General features: G+C 46.9%; 1 protein-coding gene across 3 annotated transcripts in view; it reads right to left on the reverse strand.

Annotated features, from left to right (window-relative positions):
* efna5b (ephrin-A5b) overlaps positions 1-20,553 on the reverse strand; it is a 91,551-nt gene extending 70,998 nt beyond the window's left edge. For 2 of the 3 annotated variants that reach the window (XM_037482595.2, XM_037482593.2), the window contains exon 1: positions 9,043-10,348. In XM_037482595.2, the coding sequence (XP_037338492.1) occupies positions 9,043-9,167 (125 nt within the window). In that variant the 5' untranslated portion in view covers positions 9,168-10,348. Of the gene's footprint in view, positions 1-9,042; positions 10,349-20,448 lie in introns of those variants that run through there. The other variant, XM_037482594.2, reaches the window with a different exon arrangement.
* Positions 20,554-21,283: the final 730 nt, after the last annotated feature.

Here is a 21,283-nt window from a genome sequence, read left to right on the forward strand (position 1 = left end):
AAGCGGTCCTCAGAGGAGCAGGAATTGGGTCAAGAATAGTGGCGTGCTCTGCTGTAGCAACGGGGTTTGTGTTTTTTTTTTTTTTCGTCGCTTCTTTAAAGCGGGCCGCGGAGGTCGGCTCAGGATAACCGACGCGCACATTTACTGTAGGGGAACCGACACCCCGATTCATGTGAAGGCGCACACTCAGTTCGGTGTTGTGCATTTTTCAAACGTCATTCATCGTCTGCTCGATTCCAGGATCTTCTTGGAGGTCTGATCAGATGAGGGCGTGTTTCCTAATTTTAAGGCTTGGATCCTGGGAAGTCGATCTGAAACTGAGATTTGAATGCCAAAAGTCAGTTTTTGCTGACTTTACATTTTTATTGGAGACTTGTAAGATATAGCGTTAAAAATAAATATCACCTTGCAAGACAAAGACGTATTGATTTGCAACAAAGTGAGGTAGCCACTGCTTGAGTTCTAACCGTGCACAACCATCAACATTATTCATCGCAACGAAACAAACGCACCGTTTTATGACCTTCACTTGGTATGGAGATGTACTGTTGGGGACCAAAAAAAAAGAACAGCTCATTCCTATCGCGCCAATTTGTCTCCACGGCAGATGAGGAGCGTTTTGGAAGGAGAGCCGGCATTAAGCCGCCACATTACGCACTGCGTGGACCTCTGACTGCGATACAACTCACTTTCAAGGGCACAGTGGGCAACGCGTCACAGTAGTTAAGGCCGAGATGCAACTTAGCGTCACAGCAACCGACCCCCCGAGTAAACACAGGCCTGCCTGCTTGTGTGTGTGTGTGTGCATGTGGGAGTCTTCAGTGTCCGGGGGGGGGGGGGGGGGGGGGGGGGGGGGCGAAACAAAAGCAGGGGTTCTAAACCTGAGCGGGCTTAATCCTGTCTCTGTAGAAAATAGCCCCACTGTCACTAAATCCGTTCGGCAAAGAGGACACCTCCTCGGGGTGAAGACCCGCGGCCTGTCCCTCGGAGAGCCGCCGCCAGCCAACCAATCACGGTCGAATCCAGGGGGGGGGGGGGGGGGACCGAGGGACGGCCGTCATCTTTAAAACCGTGGCAAGGACAGAGGAGGCAGTGCGGGGAGGGTGGGGGGGGGGTCTGATGAGCTGGATGGCACGGAGGGAGGCAGGTGAGAGGGGATGGAGAAGGCCAGGTACACAGTGTGTGTGTCCCCCCCCCCCCCCCCTCGCGTTGGGCGCTCGCGTTGCACTACTCCTCTCCTCCCGTTTTATTTCCATCCCAAAGCGCACTACAACTCTCCCTTTCTCGCCTTCTCCCTCGCTGCTCTCCTTTGCCCCCACCCCACTATTTTTCTCCCTCTTTCCCTCTTCCCCCCCCCACCCCCCCCCCCCCCCCCCCCCCCCCCGTTTTTTGAGCGCATGCATTGCTTTCGGGCCCGGCTGTGTGGAGTGAACAGACAGAGCAGAACAATGGCTGCCTTTCAGTCTCACGGCCTAGCGTGTTGGGTTCGGGGGGGAGGGTTGTGGGGGGGGGGGGGGGGGCATTAGCTGCTAGTAGTTTTCTCTACTGTCCATTCAAACGACGCTGATGCAGCGAGCTCATTATTGGCATGTCTGTCTCCGTACGGTAGACTGATGGCTGCTTGCCGTTGACATATTGAGGAAACGAAAGAAGAGCACCAATGGATACACGCCGCACAGGTGTGGAGGTAAGAACTTTATTCTGGGGGCATGAACGTATGGAAATAGCCCCCCCCCCCCGAGTAGAAGCGGACCACACAACCGTACAGTCCCTCTGTGTGTTTCTGGTTCTGTGTGTGAAGACGAATTACCTCATGAGTCATTTACAACTGGCCACAACCCGTCAATTAGGTCTTTATTCACATGCTGGAGATGTGTTCTCTTCAGGGATCTATTCTCCACGCTGCTGCCCAGCTAGAAAAACATCCAGTCGCTCCACCGGAGACCCCCGAGTTAAATGAGGAGAAAAAACGGCAGTGAAAGGTCCGAAGTCAGCCTGCCGTGAAAGGAATTATCTGTGGAAAATGTGTCTGGCAAAAAAAAAAAAAACGAGTGGACGGTCTCAATTGTTTCTGTCACATTTTCCAGCCGAATCGTGACCGGTGACAGCGAGAGAAAAGTATTTTTTTGGAACCCATCGGACGTTTTTTTTTGGCCTCGGCCAAGCTGATCCTGTAAACATAACACGCCGATGACAGTAAATGAGTTCAACGAAGCCAAAATCAACCAAAGCAGAAAGAACGGGGTTCAAATCGTAGCAACTGCATGTCGCTATCACTCCCGACTGCACCCTGGAAGTGCTCAGAGGGCACAAGAGGGTATCAGAGCTCCCTCAGTAGCGCCTCTTTCTGGTCAGGGGTGATAGATCGACCAAGCGTTACTACAGTAACAGCTGCTTTCTGAGCAGCCTCCATCTTACAGAGGAGCTGAAGAAGGACGCGGTGGCGCCATTTTCAGCCACGAAACGAGCACTTATCGTGCACAATAGGGAGATTCATGGAGGGACCCGTTTTGACCCAGATTGACAAGATGCGTATCCATGTGTCCTCCCCCCCCCCCCTGGTCTGTGACAGGTAATGGACCTGCAGCAGGCCTCTGACCTGTTAAAACACAATTGTGAGGTCTTAAAATGAAGGAAATACAAGCCTTGGAGATATGGGAGTGGAAAAAAAAAAAAAAAAACCTCACAGCAGAATCAGATCATTTCTCCGTTTGTGTCACTCCAAACGTACACACGGTTAATAAAACATGTACGGGGAGACGGGTCTTTACCCACAGCTGCACTGGGGTGGCACAAAGTGACTTTAGGGAAAATAAAGAATGTCAAGACGGGGGTTGGGGGGGGGGGACTTTCCACAACTTTGACATCTTGAGTGAAACTGAGACGGCGAGAGCCGCGAAAGAGATAAAAAAAATAAAAATGGGCTGTCGAATAAACAAACACGTGCATCTGAGCATTTATCGGCGAGCAGCAAGCGACCATCGTTATTTTCTCAGAGTTTGGGCTGCACAGGGCTTTTTTCCCCTCGTCAAAGCCAGGGGGGTGAACGAGGGCTAAAAGACAGATCGCCCAGCTGATAGCAGAGTTTCAAGCACTCCGGCTGACCTTGTGAGTGATTACTTTGAAAACAAAAACCTTGGACATTAAAAAAAAAAAAAAAAAAAACGGGTTCCCCGGGCAAGCGAGGGAAACATGTCCTACGGAAAGGGAAGCCGCCACGCAACACGGTGCGCTTCCTGCCGACAGAAGAAGAGGCTGCCCTTTGGTGGATAAACAAACATTTCACCGTGGCGCTGGTGTTTGTAAGCCTCTTAGCACCGATTCAACACCATTGACCTTGGTCAGGCAAGAAGTAATATTTATCTAATCATTAACAAACGCAGGTTTTCTGAGGCAATGTTTGGATGAATAAATCACAGAGAGCAAGGTCAAAAATATCGATGGTTCAAAACAATGTGCAAGGCATTTTTTTTTACAGTATTTATTTAATTACAAAAACAAACTAACAACCAACTTTTATTGAAGGACAAAACCTTGTAATTTAAAAAAATAGTATGCAAATTATTACTATAAATTATAATACCATTTAAATATATATATATATATATATATATATATATATATATATATAAATAAAAGTATTATATAAGTATATATAATATTATATTTATTGTAGTATAAATATACCAGAAACTGAAGATTTATTCCCACTTCTCGGCTGCCGTTACCTAAAATTACCATATCTAAGACATCCTGACCACCGGTCACCCCCGGCGACGGGGCTGCTTCTGTCCGCCACATAGTACCTCCACAAGGGTCACGACCAGCAGTCCTCCCCCTCTCCCACCGCCGCACAACAGCTGCTCCGCCAAGCACATTGACTAAGCATTGACTACTGCCTGCTGGGCTCATTCTCTAGTTAATAGAGGGAGAAAAAAAGCTAATTTAAATGGAAAGTGCATTTACAGGTCTGGTGAGAAAACACAGAGAGCCATTTAAACCTAATAGAAGTATTACATCACACGACAGCATCATTACAGTGAGCTGTTTATTGCCCGTACGGTCCCGTATTTGATTTTAACTTCCACATCCTGTGCCTCGCTGTGGTTGCGTCCCCTTTTCACCCCCTGTTCCCGCGGCCCGGGTCCGGGGCCTTGTGCTCGCCGACGCCACAGGCGTAACAGAATGGCCGAGCATGGGGTCATTAACGCAAACTAATCAGCCCTCAGACAGAGCGACGGAGGGAGAGAACCAGGGGCGGGGGGGGGGGGAGTAAAGCACGGCACCTCCTGAGAGCCTGTAGAAATGATAAGGGAGGGGGGTGCGGGGAGAGACTAGCATGGGGTCAAAAAACGACACGCGCTTTGCGTACATTTGATCTGAAATAGGAATTTTAAAAAAAAGAGAACGTTGCTGTATGTGTCTGTCAAAGACGGATGGGTGTGAGGGAGAACATTCCACCCTGGCGCGTTGTGAGCGCACAGTCAGCGCCTGCACACGCGTTTAATCACGTCCAACTGGCCCGTGACAGGTAACGAGGAGTCAAAGGGAGAAATATGCAATTATTCTGGTATCTATGAGTCTGAAGGAGAGGAAACGAGCCCCATATGTCCTCATTGCTCATTTGGTACGTTGCATTCACACACACACACACACACACACACACACACACACGTTTAAATGCAAACGAATGCACAGACCAAGACGAGCCAGACATACAGACTAATGTGCGCAGAGCTCCCGTTCTCGGAGAATGGAATAAATACCGCACACAAACACAAGGGCCAGAAAAAAAAAATACATCCCATGCTCGTTGAGCTACAAATTAGGCGGCAAAATACAAAATCACCTTCAGCCGTTGTGCGTCAGACAGCTAATGACACCCTCCACTTCAAGGAGAGAGTTGTAGTCACTGCTTTGCCATTCACTGGCCAACTTTCCGCCTCGTTATTCCTCGCCATATGTGTGTGACCTCTCCCTGAGCTCCTCTCAAAGTGCGCCTGACCTCTGCGCGTCTTTCTCCACCATCAACCGCGCGGGGACTCCCGAAATATCTAATTGTATTCATTCATTTTCTGTGCCCCGGCAAGGCAGAGGCAGGCGGAGATAGGGAGGGAGGGAGGCGAGGGAGGCGAGGGAGAAAAAGACCGGGAGAGGCAGAGGGGCCGAGAGGCAACGCGGGAGAAAGTCGAGGAGGAATATGGGGTAAGATGAAAGAGCATGAGGGGGGGGGGGGGGAGAGGGAGGAAAGGGTCGTCTCCTCAGCATTGCGGCTGAGACACCATTAGAGCCACTGGCTGTCCCCCTAATTATAATAAAAACTCACAAGCAAAGGCAGTCAGAGGGCAGCATGAAAATGTCCACGGATTCATATCAAGCCGAAGGAAGGACGGATGAAACTTGAATATTTCCTGCGCTTCACTCAACCGTCAAAATAACTTTTCTGATGGGGTGAGCAAAAGAGCAGGTAAAATTGAATGGAAATACAAATAAAAATCAAAAGTTTCATTCTGGATTCGACGAACAACTGACGCCTGCAAGACGTTACGGAAACCCCCTCAGCCCCCGAAACGCCGATCGGCCCAACAACACAAACGCACAGCATTACGTGCAAAGTCCGACACACTGAACCAATAAACACCAAACTAGCATAGGGTTTTTTTTTTTTTTTTTTTTTTTTACTTCCGACCGCTGGAAAACCAAATGTAGGAAATACCAACCTGCAGAAGAACATTTTGCAGAATAGAGGTTCCATTTCAGTCACAAAAAGTTGTTATCTGAGATTCCAAATTCAATACGGCTGCAGTAATGTTTTGTCTACCATCGAGTCGAAGCCACAGCGGGGGGGGGGGCCTTTTTAGTTGCTTTTGTCTACATCTAGTTCAAACTTTACCAAATGATTTTTTTTTTACAAAAAAAGCGCTATTCTGCATGAATTGTTGGAAACAGGAGTGACGGGAGTTTTTCCGTAAAGCAGCTTTTGGCAAATATTTCTATAAAATCGGTTGCCATTTCTGTCTGAACGTTTTCAGCGTTTTGTTTTCACGCTGATGCAAGACGTGCCACTTGGGCCCAACGACATCCGAACAAAACACCCATTTTTGAAAAAAGACAAACTCAAACTGCCCGCTTTATTGAGACGGATCACTTTGCCGTTGGAGCAATTTTCGAGTCTGAAGCCCGTTTGAAGTTTCCAAAAAACGAATGGGCAACAAAGGGCTTTTTATTCTGGTGGTAAAAAGGAGCAACAAGAAACAACGCCAAGAGGGCCCAAACATCTTTAAAGTCACCTTCTATCCTCATTGTGACTCATTCCCTTGTTGTCGGGTTTGAACGCGTTGCCCCCCTCGTGAAGTCAAACCTAACACTGGCCGGGGGGGGGGGGGGGCGCCGCGTGCGTTGTTCGCAGGGGAGACGGTTTTTCTGTGTGACGCCACGCCAGCTTTCCGCCGTCACCCCCCGAAAGGTGACTGGATGCGCGTTACGCGAGTCGTCAATGAGACGAGCCTTCCAGGCCTCCGTCTCTCCCCCCCCCCCCCCCCCCCTGCTGTCGTGTGTCACCTTTCTGCCTCCCTGCCTCGGGCCGCAGGGGGTGAGAGTCAAACTAATTCTATTTAGAGTAAGTGGAACGGAGTGACTGGTGTTACGCGGCGTCGCAGGCTGTCCAAAGAACAGATTTTCTTTTTTCGTGTGTGGGGGGGGGGGGGGGCGAGTCGGGCTCAGGAAGCTACCTATTTCTCACACGTGACTATGGACGCACAGGAGAGCTGAAGACACAACATGGCTCTCAGAGTCTTGCTTTCTCCCCCCTCTCTCTCTCTCGGTCGTAGTGTGTCAGATCCGAGATTAACAGATTTACTTAAATTCCCCCCCGTCACTAAAACTGAGAAAGCTTGTCAGCACATCTGGAAGATATCAAGTTAACCCAACGAGCCGGTCAAGTGAAAACATTTTCTCTTGACGAAAGTACAAAATTTAAAATACAGTCTAAGAAAAGTCTATCAACAGCAGGGATCTAGATTCAATTCAAAAATTGTGTTTGTGTCCATGGTGGAAAAGTGGTCCATAAATAAACAGCCGGGGCGAGTCGGAGTAAAGACCAAGACCACAACAGTCACGCTGGACTGGCGGGAGGGGGGTATCAGGCCGAGGATCCGGCCCCGGCTTCGGGGCAGAGGGCCGTTTGTACCCCTGACCGCTAATTGCACCAAGCAATAAATCATGTTTTGCCCCAAAACTTCAAACTGAATATAAATAGTTGCGCAACATATCCAGCTTAGGTCTATTAACGGCTCGGCGCGCACTCGGGAGGCTAAGCGGCGGATTTTATTCAACAAACACTAAGTGCCGTTGGCAGTTGAGTGAAAGATCTCTGTAAACTCCGGCAGCAGTGTTTAGACTTAATAAAGCCGGGGGACAAGGCCGTACAGTCTGACTCCACCGGGGGACTTTGAGTGGAAAACGCCGTCTCGACAAAAAAAAAAAAAAAACATGCACACTGAACACTGACTTGCAGCCAGTCCGAGCTGAGACGCTGTTCGACTAGAGCAGAATCTGAGGGAAGTTTCCAAATTTAAACTCTTCTGAGGTTCCCTCGCACGGGCTCATCTGAGGGAAACGGCACATCAATTGCTCGCTTCACTACGGGTGCCGGGTCTAATTTGGTTTTCCGTCCTTTTAATATCAAGGTAAAAGTGGAAAGCACATTTAATGATGTTTAAATGAACTGTTTGAGTATTATTATATTCAGACTGTGGGCTCGCTGGGTGATATGCAAAACATACGATAAAGGAAAAGACCTTTGGAAGTTTCATTTGGGGCAACTTTGTCTATTTTAGAATGAGAAAGCTGCACATGGTGAAGGTTTTAGGGGTTGGAAACTTCATGGTTTCCCATCGAAAAATAGTTTCATGATCCAGAAATAGTTTTTGCAGTATTTATTATATATGTTTAAAAAATATATAATTTAATCTACGAAATATCTATTCTTTTCAAAAAAGTAATGGAATATATATATATAGATTTTTATAGATTTTTTATTATTATTATGTGAGTATGGCATGTAACAATCCAACATTATCATGCTGCACACAAAATAATTGGATAATGTCTACTTATAAACTTAAACTTACAATGAAAACAATTTGGATGAAGGAAACGTTCGTGACAGAAGAAAGTGACCCAAAAAGTAACAACGTTGCTCCACGCTAAAGCCCACTCAAGGACGAGTTGGTCGTTTTCTGTCATTCTTCCGCCTCAGTGACTTTATTATATTTAAGAAGCATTCCTTTCTGTTCTTATAAGTGCGCTGAGACTGCTGCGTTCCCGTAAACCGCATAAAGATACGTGTAGTGAATTTAGGGAGCTTTCTTAATATTGCTTATATGAGATCAATATTAATATTCTTCATTTAGTGTTGTTAGTTAGGGACAAAGCCACACAGTTAAGACCCTCAACACAATATACCGCATCCAAACGCGGTCCCCTCTCACGCTGCACAGGTCCGACGCGTTTGGCCCACTGAGTGAAGTCCGCCTCGGGTCGGTCGCCGAGTGGCAACGTTGGACGGACCTGAGACTGCTGCTGATGGGTCCAGGTGGGTGGGTGGTGTGGATAAATGGCTCGAGAAACCTCCCTAAGGAAAAGCTCTGAAGCAGCTCGAATAAGTCACAACGGACCGGGCAGCGGGTGCAAACGCCAGCCGAACGAATGTTGTGCCCGAGGCGTATTATTACGCACGGGGTCTAAAAGGTTCCCCGATGGACGCGCTGATAATGAGCAGCCACTGGGAAACAATAATTAAGACACGGGTGGCGTTTTTTCCCCCCCTCGGTTCCAGCGTGTACCTATAAAGCTAACTGGCATTATGCCCTTACTGCGGAAAACAAACACCGATGTGCTCCAGCCAGACCCACGAGCCCCCCGCGGTTCATGCAGATGCGTGGCCGACCGTCCACGGTACCAAAAAAAAAATGAATAAATTAAAAAAGAAATAAAAATATAGAATTAAATGAGAAAAACACCCGGTTTGAGGCCACTTACTTGGCGTTGGTCCGGTTCCAGAAGACGGCGTAGCGGTCGGCCACCACTTTGGAACTGGGCTCCTGGCTAAATGCACACATCAATAGCACCAGGCACAGGAAGATGACCATTTCCATTTGCAGCATCACTACAGCGAAACTTCGGCACGTATTCCTCTTCAGCGTCGCGTCGGTCGGTCGGTCGGGTCGGACGGAGGCGCTTCAACCGGGACAGGTGATGCGCGTCTCATTCACTCGCGCGGCCGCTGGCGCTGTTTTTGTCAAAGGCGAAACAAATGAGCCGAAAGATAGCGAGGCGCGCGACGTGGAAAGACGGAGAGGGAAAAGGGGACGTGACCGATCGAGTGCGGCGGGGGGGGACACTTGAGAAGACACTTGTTCGGTTTGACCGGGATTTAAAGTTGCGATGAAGGAAAAAAAACAACAAAAAAACGAAACGACGCGTCACCGTGTCGTCTCTCTGGTGCGGGTCGATTGTCCGGATGAATCACAGGCTCTCTTTCTCTTTTTTTTTAATGTCACGCAGGGTGTCAGTTGTGAGAAGACGTGTCTCTCATCTAACTCACACAACAAATGCGCAGCACAACAGGCGCTGCCTTGTGGCGGCGGCGGCTCGGTCGGATGCGGGGCGCTGCTGGACGCAGCCTGTGTCAGGACTAATGACAACTGCCGAACACTTCTTCTTACTCCACAGCCAAAGAGCAGAGGGGGGGGGCAGTCAGTCCACAGTGTGATGGATAAAAGAGAGAGAGTGAGGGGGGGGGGCGCTCAATGTGTCCAACGACGCCGTGTGGCGCACGTCAGATGGCCATGTTCTCCGTGCAACTTTTCAGAGCCACACAGTGGGGTCGGTCGGCGTGTCGCGGCAGACGGGCGGGGGGACGTCGGGCTGTGTCTCGCGCCTTCGGCCCTTGAACGAAAGAGGAGAGTTATCCTTTTCTCGGGGATGCACCGGAGGTGTCGCGGCCGAGGTGGGGAGGAGTCCTTCTCGGGGTCGGTGGGAGAGCGGACACGTTGTGTTTTCTCATGCGCTTCTCGCCGCGGAGACGCTCGTGGATGTCCGCATCCCAAACCGAAGTCCTCATACACAAGTCATCGTGCGACGTGCGGGGTTTGGGGGGGTTTTTTGAAGAAAGAAAAAAAAAAGACGAGTAATGTCGCGTTTTCCCGCATGCGCGTGCTGTGTAGTTCTTCCTTGTTCTTGTGTTTGGTTTTTTTTTTTTTTTTTTTTTAAGACGCCGGGACACGCAGGAAGGTGCGGGCTGAGACGGGCACGCTGGCAGCTCCAGACTCCGAATGAGGCAGTGGGTTTGGTCACCGCCGAGCGGGGGACGTTCCCATTGGTTTGAAATCATTTCAGTGGGCGTCACTCGAACAAAAGCAAGCCCTCGCCCCCCGCCCCCCACGCCCAAAACCGAGCTAATTCAATTACCGAGAGATGTGGAGCTGGACGCGGACGGGGGCGAGGAGGTGCACCGGACAGGGACCGCAGATCCGAGCGATTAGTGCGCATGGCGCAATTTAATTACACGCAAACGAACGCAGCGAAGCGCACAGGAACACGGACTCCAATTACTCTCTCTGTTCAAATGAACTCAATTCAGTTTCGCTTTTTTTATGCTTTTGGCTAAAATAGTACAATACGGACTTATAAATAATCACTAAATTAGTGCATTCCGGTTTTTCCGGCGATTTTAATGATGCCGATTATTTTTCTCCCCCAATATCTCCCTACTTCAAAAAAAAATTGTTTTGCTCAAATATAAACTCCAATTGTAGGAAAACCGACTGCAAAATAGCTGCATCCAGTCCTCCCTCCAACCGAGAGAGGACGGCCGTGCTTGAGCTCCGCGTAAAGATGTGACGTCCAGCCTGTTGCGTGGAGCCGACTCGCGGGGTTCAGGAGCCCGGACGCCCCGCAGCGGCGAGCGGGCGGGATGGCTGATTGAAATCGGGGACAAATCCAAGTTCGCCGGGGAAAACTGCGTCTGTTGTCGCCTGAAATCAGACAGATACACAATGGGATGCTTTGTTACCTTTAAGAAAAAGAGCTGCGGGCCGACAGTCAGGTGGGAAATCCTTCATGGTAATAACTGTAAGGTAAATTCATGCTGATATGATGTGCGGAAAGCTTGGGGAGACTTTACAGTGGCAGGCTTGTTAAACATCGAGTCAATATTTCTGCACATTCACACAGAAATACACTCTTGTCTGTGTGTCTTCCTGTTTGTGTGTCTGTCTGCATGTGTGTCTGTTTGTATGTGTGTGTGTGTGTGTGTGTGTGTGTGTGCGTGTATGTTTGTGTGTGCGCAACAGGTGCTGTTGAATGTTTTCGGGAGGAGAGAGAAAAAGCAGAGGGGAGACAGAACGAGGGAGGATGAGGGGAGAGGGCAGCTAATATTTTAAGATAATCCTCTTGACCTCTTCCCCACAGACTTTCGGAAACTCAGGGCCATTCACTTACATCTACCAACACACACTGGCTATACACGTGCGCACACACACACACACACACACGTGCGCGCGCACACACACACACACACACACACACACACAGTGCAACCACATGAACACCACAAAAACACAGACAAATATCATCACGTACTCAAAACAAATTCATGCTTGATTTTGCACACACACACACACACACACACACACACACACACACACACACCAGGGGGAACGGGTGGGGAGGTCAGCTTGGAGGTCAGTGAACATGCTGTTTTCACACCCACTTTTACAGCCGTGACTGCATTCCTCTCCTGCTGCGTCCCATCTCTCTCTCTCTCTTTATCTCTCTCTCCCTCTCTGACACACACACACACACACACACACACACACACACACACACACACTGACTCACATATAAAACTCGCTTGAGAACAGGCATATATGACTGAATAGAGTGCACAGCGTAAACCCCCAGCTGCTTTCGTTTTCTAAAGCATGGAAACAGAGCTTTCCCTCCCCATCCCCTCCTCTTAACCCGCTGTCACTGGCATAGCGGGCCGCGTTGATTACTTCTCATGCAGGCTTATTTTCTCTCTCACCCCCGTCAACATGTGCCAGCAAAGTGCTGCAAACTTTCCTTTTAAAGTGTAATATTGTATTATTTTTCTTTTCTCTATTTGACCAGTGTGGAGATGATGTGTTTTTTCCCGGTGGGATGAAAATGAGACGGACAAACGCCACATGCATCTTTTTTTTATCTTCTCTTACAGCAATTGTGAAAATTCACGTTTTGCACAAAAATATTCTTTTACTTTTACCGGTGACCGAGCTTTGGCTTTCCCTTCAAAAAAAAAATAGCATCTAACTTTGATCGTATCGTTCGATTACATTCTAATCGTGCCTCTAGTAATGCCCTTTTGATGCAGGCTAACTGCCTTCATCAGGAGCTTCAATATGATGTATCGAAGTCATTCCAGCCACAATGACAAGTGTCTGGCGTCAAGCCCGAGGTTCTCCTCCTCTCACACGCTGTAATCCGTATGCTCCCAGAGCCAGGGTCACAGCAGGGTGAGGTGGGAAGGCTGGTGAATGACTGACTGACTGACTAGCTGGCTGGGTGGTGCTGTGGGTTTTTGTAAATGTTATTGTTCTTTTGCCAACAGCACAATTAGAGACAGCGTCGTAACACCGACTCATTAAAAAGATGTGAAAATCTGGGCTCGGCGTGTCTAGTGTCAACATGGCAGGTCAGGCATGCCAACAGGCAATTACAGACATGAAAAGCAAAAAGGATCCTTTGAACCAGTTCTCTTGCAAATATCTGTCAATTAGAGGTGTGTGACAGCGGCAAAACATGCCACACTACTTGCCAAAGCATTAATTAAAACTAATCGAATAGCCTTCCCTCAAAGCAGATCCATTGAATCCTTTTGGATTTGGACTTCACTAATGAGTCAATAAGATGTCCTTACATTAAAGGAGATATAAACTAAATCATTGAGTGGATGCAGACAAAGTGGCACTGCACAGGTATAATGGCTATCCTTTAATACAATAATAAAACATTAAAAGGAAGCATTAAAACTGCTCTTAGGAAACCTTTAAAATCCTCCTCGCTCATCATCAAAGTTCTATAAAGTATCCCTCAATTTCACAACACATTACTGCGGAATGTACAGTATGACGTGGTACAGCACCCCTCTGTTATGTCTGATAACTGAGACACGAAGCAGCATTAGGATGCATCCATCGACGATGAGAAGTGGACATAGTCACCACGTCTCCCGTTTGTTTGTGGACTGCACATCTTGAAGTCCCAAGATTGTCACATTGGCCGTTGCCATCTTGTTTATGTTTTTTTTTTTTAACTAGAAGTAACAAAAGTGTGTCGAGCTCGATGAAAGCAAACGGCTGTTTTGCCAAGTGAAGTCAATGTGAAAGTGTCACAAAACGTTGTCTCTATTGACCCGTGAGGACGACTCCTGTGGTTACATACAGAATCCCATTGTGTGGAACTATATGGGAAAATAACCCTACCCCTCGATAGATGTAATAACATGACCACATGACCTCATGGTGTCAATCTCTAGTCTCAAGTAGGTTCATTTTCTCATACACTCCTATACAATCTGACATCTCCTCGCCCCCTGATGGTCATGGACCAAATGTCATTGATATACAACTCACGCATCCATGAATATGATTCTCTCTCAGGTCAATGGCATAGTTGTCAGTCAGAATGACAGAAAGCACTGTGCATTCTTTGTGCCTCATGCACGCTCTCATGTGCTTCAAACGCAGGTACGCAGATCTTGCTGCGTACCCTACGAGAAGAAAACACGTTTCCGCCTCTTGAGAGCACCGAGGTGAAATTTGAGAGGATTATAATACTTGTTTTGCCTTAACGCAAAAAGGCTCAAAAAGTAGTTGGAAAAATAACACTTGGTGGCACCTGAGAAAATTCCTAATCGGGTCAGTCAGGATCTAAATGCAAGTGTGGCATTCCAAACCTTAGTGTCTAGCGTCTCTTTATTCATACGCTTGACAAAAACCTTTCTCATTACATCAGAGCTCATTGAGAACATTACCTTCCTTCTCGGTGCCGCTCACTCACTTCCTCTTAATTCTCCGCTGTCTCCCTCCTTCGAATGCATATTAGATTAAAGATTTTATTGTCACACTCAATGCACTTAGAGCGTTGGCAAACTAAATCACAGGGAGACAGCATGTCATAGAAGAGACACCTTGGGTTTACTAAGTCATGACGAGCCAGCACAAATCGATGAGAGGGACTAATCGGATGTATCTGCTGGGACGGGCCCTGCCCTGAATCCAAATGATGGTCAACAGATGGGGACCGAGGTTGCCATTTGTACACCACGAGTGCAGTGGATACAGCAATGTAAGGACAAGGGCTTCCCATTGAATGAGGAATCGGGCTTTTCAAAACGAGACAGCCAAGGTCCTTCTATTCACAGAGAGAAGGCAGGAACCTACAGTGCTGATGGCTTCCCTGCATAAGAGACAAAGAGAGGGAGAGATGAAGGGAGCGTTTTGTGTGTGTGTGTGTGTGAACGCTTACGCCGTACTCACAAGGACAAAATACGCTGTCAATCCTCAAACTACTTAAAGGACTCCTAACCCGTGTGACTGTAAAGTCAATTAAAAAAATATGAGAATTCATAAGCTTTGGTTGCCCCAATAAAAATCTGGATAAAGTTCGGGAAAGGCCTTCGTCGTGGTTTTAAACTCCATGAGCAAGTATAGCATAGAGCTTGTCAATCATATTTCATCATGATCAATATGTATTGTGTTTATTGCTACTGCCATGCTTTTGAGAGAAGTCTGCGTGAGAACATGGCCGAGACTCCCTCAGCATATCTTTACATATGTATACATTCATAAATGGTTGCAGACTTTCAGTAACATTATGGGATTTTGGTTAGGATAATTATACCATTGATATTTACATTATGTATTAGCAAAAGACTAAGGAGGATAAAGACCTTATCCTTTCCTTTATTTCATATTCATTTACTCTGAATTGGTAGAATAAATAGATTTTCTTACAATTGATTCTTATTCTTCAAGGTTTTTGTTTCTAGGGTTAAAGCACCGACTGCTCCTACAAGGCAGGATGCAAACCGTGCTCACTGGTTTCATAAACCTCTTTCATGAATGTATTCGTTTATGGCAACAAAAGCAGCATATAGTGTGTGTGTGTGTGTGTGTGTGTGTGTGTGTGTGTGTGTGTGTGTGTTGTATCGTCATGCAGACTGTCCCTACACACAGAGGTCAGACGCTCTGTTGCTACCCCTGATGAAGGCTCCAATTAGTATATCTGTTATTGTTGGATATATATGTGGTTAGAATTACAATACGGGAGGTAGATGGCATAAATAAATAATAATAATAATAATAATAATGATTATAATAATGGAAAAAAGAAATTGGGATATATGCTTTTATATTCTTCCAAAGAGTATAAAATTAGATATGAGGCAATTTACCAGCAGCTGGTTAGCTTGGGAACATTGAAAACAAGATTGAAAACAGCAAGGCTGGCTCAGTCCAAAGGAAACACAAATCACCTACCAGCACCTCTTAGGCTCAGATATTGACACATCATTTTATTTCTTTTATTTAAAAAGCAAAGAAAAAAGGAGATATAGTATGTGCCACGGTGTTTCTTGACTGGAAGGGCTAGAACTAAACTTTCCACCAGTCTCCCGCCTTTGTGTTAAACTAAGTTAACCAGCTGTAGGGATATTTACTGTGCAGACAAACAGTATTTATAAAAGTGAAATGAAATAAATGTTTATTTCCCAAAATGTGAAACTATTTCGGCAATTAATTTCCCTCTCTCTATTTCCCAAATCGGACTCAATCAATCATGTGAATCTTATCTTTCATCGAAAAGAAAATATCCCAAAAAGTAGTTTCACTTTCTTGGATGAATGGGAATGTCCACACTTGGCATGTTTCTCCACAGGTGTGGTGCACAGCCTCAGCTGATAAAGGATCAATAAGAGCATCCTTTATTTTTCAGCTGTTATCAGCCAACGCTGGTGTGAAAATGTCGTTTTACGACCTGCACACAGATTTTCTGCAGCCCACAGGAACAGCAACAGTAATATTTTGCCTTCCCCCCCCCCCCGTTCTGTCCACAGTTAAATGAACAAAGACTGGCGCTCTCTCAAACACACACACACACACACACACACACACACACACACACACACATAGACCAAAACCACAAACTGCCCTAGCCCCAGTAGTACACATGTTTATTTGGCCTGCAACAAAGTGGTTTGTTTCTTAATGTCTTTGTTTGATGCATTATGTCGCAGCGCGCACGACTTCCGCTCCTGCTGTGTGTGTCCCCGACGTCACTGAGAAACAAAAGTGTTCACTTTGTGCATGTACACACGCGTGCAGCATACTCACTACGTACACTTGTGTGAGTCTTTGTGTGTCTCTTTACAATTGATTGGTTCTATTACCTACAACTGTATTGAGTACGTTTCTTCTTGTTTTAAACCAAACTCTTTCCATCTATTACCCTTAAGTGTATTGCTTCCAATGGGCAAATGCAGGGTTAATGACTAAGAGTGTATTGCAAGGTGGCATTTTATCCTCCGATCTAATTCAGAGAAGTCTAACTTATCCTCATTACAGAGACCTGTAGAGGAGCAAATGACAAATCACAGTATGGGATAATAAAGGTGACACTCTGAAAATCCCTTGGCTTGGATCCATCTCATCATTATGAAAGCATTATGAATGGATGTAATAAAAGTGAATTAAGACAGGACACCGCTGATATAGATATTATGAGCACATTGTCCCTTCCCTAATGTGAATGGTGCTTCAGCGGGCTGCTGCAATAAGGGCCTCAATTTGGAGAGGCTATCCTCAACTCTGAATAATACTCTAATACAATCACAAACGAAAAAGCTGGGAGGAGAGAGGATGGGCAACTATCAAGTTGTCTTTTGTACTCTCGCTGCTCTTTCATTATGCCGATGAATGTAGAAAATCCTTTGATATTCCTGACCACAGTGTGCAACGCAGCAGTCATTGGGCTGCACGGGGGCCTCTCGTCTCTCTTTGAGGTCCCAGGGAGAAATTGATGCTTCGCTGTCCCTTTATGACTCTTCTGTCCAAAGGAAATGTAGATGCATGTGCTCAGGACAAAGCTAATGGCCAGTCTCGCTCGAAGCAAAGCAGCAGACTAATAGCGCCGTGTGGCAGTTCGAGTCAAAGAACATTCGTCACGTCACATCGATGACGGTTGATTTTCTTCCCAAACTGTACTGTCTCTGCGTCTCTCTCTCTCTCATCCTCTGGCGGGCGTTGCTCTGTGGAAAGGGCACCATCGAGGAGCTCAGCTATACATCACTGATGAGGCAACAATAGAATTAGTACATGCCTAGCCTGCTAATTCTCTCTGCCATTATGGAAAGTTTTCTAACCAGGACATTCACAATAACGCACATGAAAGGATAAGCTGAGATCCCAGCTTGCACGAGGGCTTATGACGCTGATCAAATTAAGATCATTTTCTCCCAACAGGAATACCTGATAATGAGAAATACCAGTGCCATACAGACAGGCTATTGACAAAGAGATTTGCCCTGCGGTATTTAGGAGGTGGTAATTTGCAGAAATGTTTCCAGCTACGAGCCATCAATTTTCACGCAAAGTGCTCTTTTTCTTTACAGAGGTGTTATTACAAACATCAAACTTGCACAAAATATTGTTGTTTTATCTGTGCCTATTAGGGAATTTTGGCCCGATTGTGTCAGTCATGCGTTCTTAAACCTCCGTATAAATGTGAGAATGCCACCATGCCGACGCCACTGCAATCCTCCCTCATGTCCCTCAGGGACAGAGATTTGTACTTTTTAATTTAAAAAAAAAAAAGAAAGAAAGGTATGAAGAACTCATGAAAGCTCAGGGCAAAACTTGCGTCTGATTTCCACCAACGCAATCGGAACGCCGCTTCCTGTCTGAATGCTTGTTCACACCTACGAGAGGCACGAAAATACTGCTCCTGGAAATGATGGGGCTGAAATCATGTGTTCTTCTTAAAAGGGATATGTTCAGTTCTTTCACTTCTGAAAGGAAAAGTGAGAAACCGCACAGGGTTTCGGAATGACGGAGGTACAGCAGAGTGACTCTAAGCAGCTCACACACTTCACGCTACGCACACAAACGGCTTTCTGCTGCGTTGGGAGGTCATCAGTTTTCTCTTCAGCACGTCATGAATTATGATGTCATCCTTCTGCGCCCCGTTCCGATGACACGATCCAGGGTGACGCCGGGTCAATCCGCTTTCCCCCCAAGTGTAACATCTATCACAACGACTTCCAGAACGTCCCGGTGCAGTCCGAGGCGGGGCGGCGTCGGGACTGACTCGCCACCTCGCTGAACACAAGGATCGGGAGAAAAAACACCGCCCTTTTGATTTAATCACGAGCTTTGACCTCACATTACTGCAGCATGACGCTTACATTAGGCCGATTAATACATGTTGAACAAGCAGCTTTTATTGTGCTCGAGCAGGGCATCTCACGCAGTCTTTTGAAAATGTAAAAAAACAACATACAATCTTACAGTGTTGTTGATACAACCACAAACAATTGTGTATATGACTCCTTAAAGGAGAAGTAGCCAAGAGCCCAGTGGCATACATCTACCTACATCTACCCTATAAAAAACCTAAAAGGCATATTTAAAGCAAAACTGCATCTTGCATGGCTCGATAGTGGGTTAAATGGGATCATATGCTCATTTCAATTCATAAATCAAGCCAGTCTTAAAATGTTGCACGAGAGCCACTATCAAAGGGGAGTAAGGCGCACACGACATCATTCACGAAATCAAACCATTGCTGTGTGATGAGTATCAGGGTTACACGTCCACCCAGCGGACTCTCACACCTGCTCTGCCAGCGGCCCTCTGAACCGACATGTTTGACTAATACCAACTTGTCAGCACTATGTATCCCTGCAGCTCAGGATATTGGAGCAATTACCTTGGTGCAGCACCCCTCGGAGAACCGGGGTCGTTGAGAGCCCAATTCATCTGTAGGACCCAGTCAAACAGAGCTAGGAGCGCTAACGCTGACTTGTTGGGGAACAAGGAGCCCGTCATAATTAGCAGTGACATTTGCTGACAGAGAGGCCAAGCAGGCCTGGCCTCCACTGAGATGTTTTAACATAGAGAAAGAGAGGGAGGGAGAGAGAGAGAGAGAGATCTGTCAGATAGAGACGTGTCGCTCAAATTCATGCGGCTGCCTGAGGGGCCATTGTGCCAATCAGCAACTTCTTCCAACCAAATCATTTGCATCATAAACCGTCTCTCGTAATAGATGATGATGTGAATTCATTTGTTGTCCAACGCTTGAATGAAAGGGGACCGCAAAACATAGTTACTGAAATAGGTGTTGATTGTCTAATACGTCGTACACACAAACACAAACAAATAGAGATTTATATTTACTGTCGTCCTTGTTCCTTCAACAGCTAGAGGCAAATATTTGGGTTTCTCCCAATCCCAGAAACGGTCATAAACAATTGCGGATGATTGTCGAGCCACAGTGCAACGGTAACTTGTTTTGGATCTTAGCCTGTATCCCCTGCCTCATCAAACAGTACCATCTCCACGGGGCGCACCACGTCACTGGTGTCGGACTGGTGTGATTCTCATGGTGTGATTCTCAGCATGTGACCGGTTCTCACCACCGGAAACACCAGGGAGCGGGCAATGAGGACGGAAGGTTGCCAAAGGCAACAAGAGCAGGAGAAGAAATGTAGAGAGTGTTCACTGCAAAGTGCATGCATGTGGAGAATAACATGAACATCCAGAAGGACACATCTGGTGTCCATCTGAGACGGGGTTTTTTTTCTAATGTCAGGGGGCCACAGGATATTTAAAAAGCTAATGTCTTGGACATGTCTGGGACATGGGCTCATTAAATAATATCCATTACTCTTGTCTCTTGTGATCCAGAAGAAAAACGACTTCAATCATCTCTGAGACCATGAAACCTGACATTGTCACAGTCCAGATGAGACTCTTCCCTACATGTGTTTTCCATGCAGTTTACAAGTCCACGCAAGACCAAAATAGTGGACATTTTTGTATGCCGCCGTGTTTGCCTCAAGGTAGAAAAAGGCACCGTGCACTGCACTAAATGCGGGTTTGAGCAGAAGAGCCTCACATCAGACGACTGTCTCACTGGCAATGTGTCATGGCTGAGCGGCACGGAAACAAAACAGCCCCCCCCCCCCCCCCCCCCCCACCTCCCTTTCACGTCAGTCACTCTCACGTCGCCAGGAAGCGCGGCGAACCAAAGGAGAGGGATGAGTCTTTTTCAAAGACAAATGAGTGCAAGCGTGTCTCGACCCGCTCGCCGCCCGCCACCCATGAAGCGCGTTCGCGTACTCACCTGTAGCAGTACGTCACCGGCGCCCCTCTCTCTCTCTGTCTCTCTCTCACTTCCATGCCCCGGGCGGAACATGGGACCACCTGACAGCCCTCCTATGGATTTGTGCATCACTTCAGGCCTCGAGGCCCCCGTGGCGACGAGAGAGCACGAGAGAGAGAGAGAGAGGAGGTTAGAGGAGAGGAGGAGTGACACGATGCAACTGCCTAACTCAGGGACAGAGGGTTAATTATGGAAATCACACAATTATGATACTGCGGTGGGGTCACTGTTCACTTTAGCCTCGAGGCATTCCCCACATGTTATTCCGATTTTTGCATTTCTTTCTGTCATGAAGCTTTTGCATTAAACAGAGGTGTTGTTGAGATTTTTTCGCTCGCATTCCTACCGCAAACCAACAGTCAACTCTATTTTATTTTACCTGCCACTATTTCCCCAGGATTTAAACCACGCTTTCCTCACGAGTCTTGCACGGTCAGAGGATCATGAACAGGATTGCGCCAATGGACCCGCAGCGCTGCATCGTGCCGGCGCGGCTCGAGGCTTCGTCGTTAGTGGCTCACGTCTCGCCAAAGTGAAGAGCGGCGTTGGTCGCTCAACCTGAGCCAAGCATAGATACAGAAATATGGAGATCAGAAAACACTCGTGTGAACAACTTCCTCAACAAGCATTTACTTAAAGGATTTGCATTAAGATTTAACTTCCATGACGCATTTTATTGAACACGTACCTTTTCATTTTTACAGCAATGCCCAGCTCCTGTTTGACCAAATCTATCACTATTGGATTTTGGTTGCTTTACACATTTTCAGCTATTCCCAGGCCCATTTAAACCAAT

The sequence above is a fragment of the Pungitius pungitius genome, chromosome 5 (genome assembly GCF_949316345.1).
Source record: "Pungitius pungitius chromosome 5, fPunPun2.1, whole genome shotgun sequence".
Classification (NCBI taxonomy): Eukaryota; Metazoa; Chordata; class Actinopteri; order Perciformes; family Gasterosteidae; genus Pungitius; species Pungitius pungitius.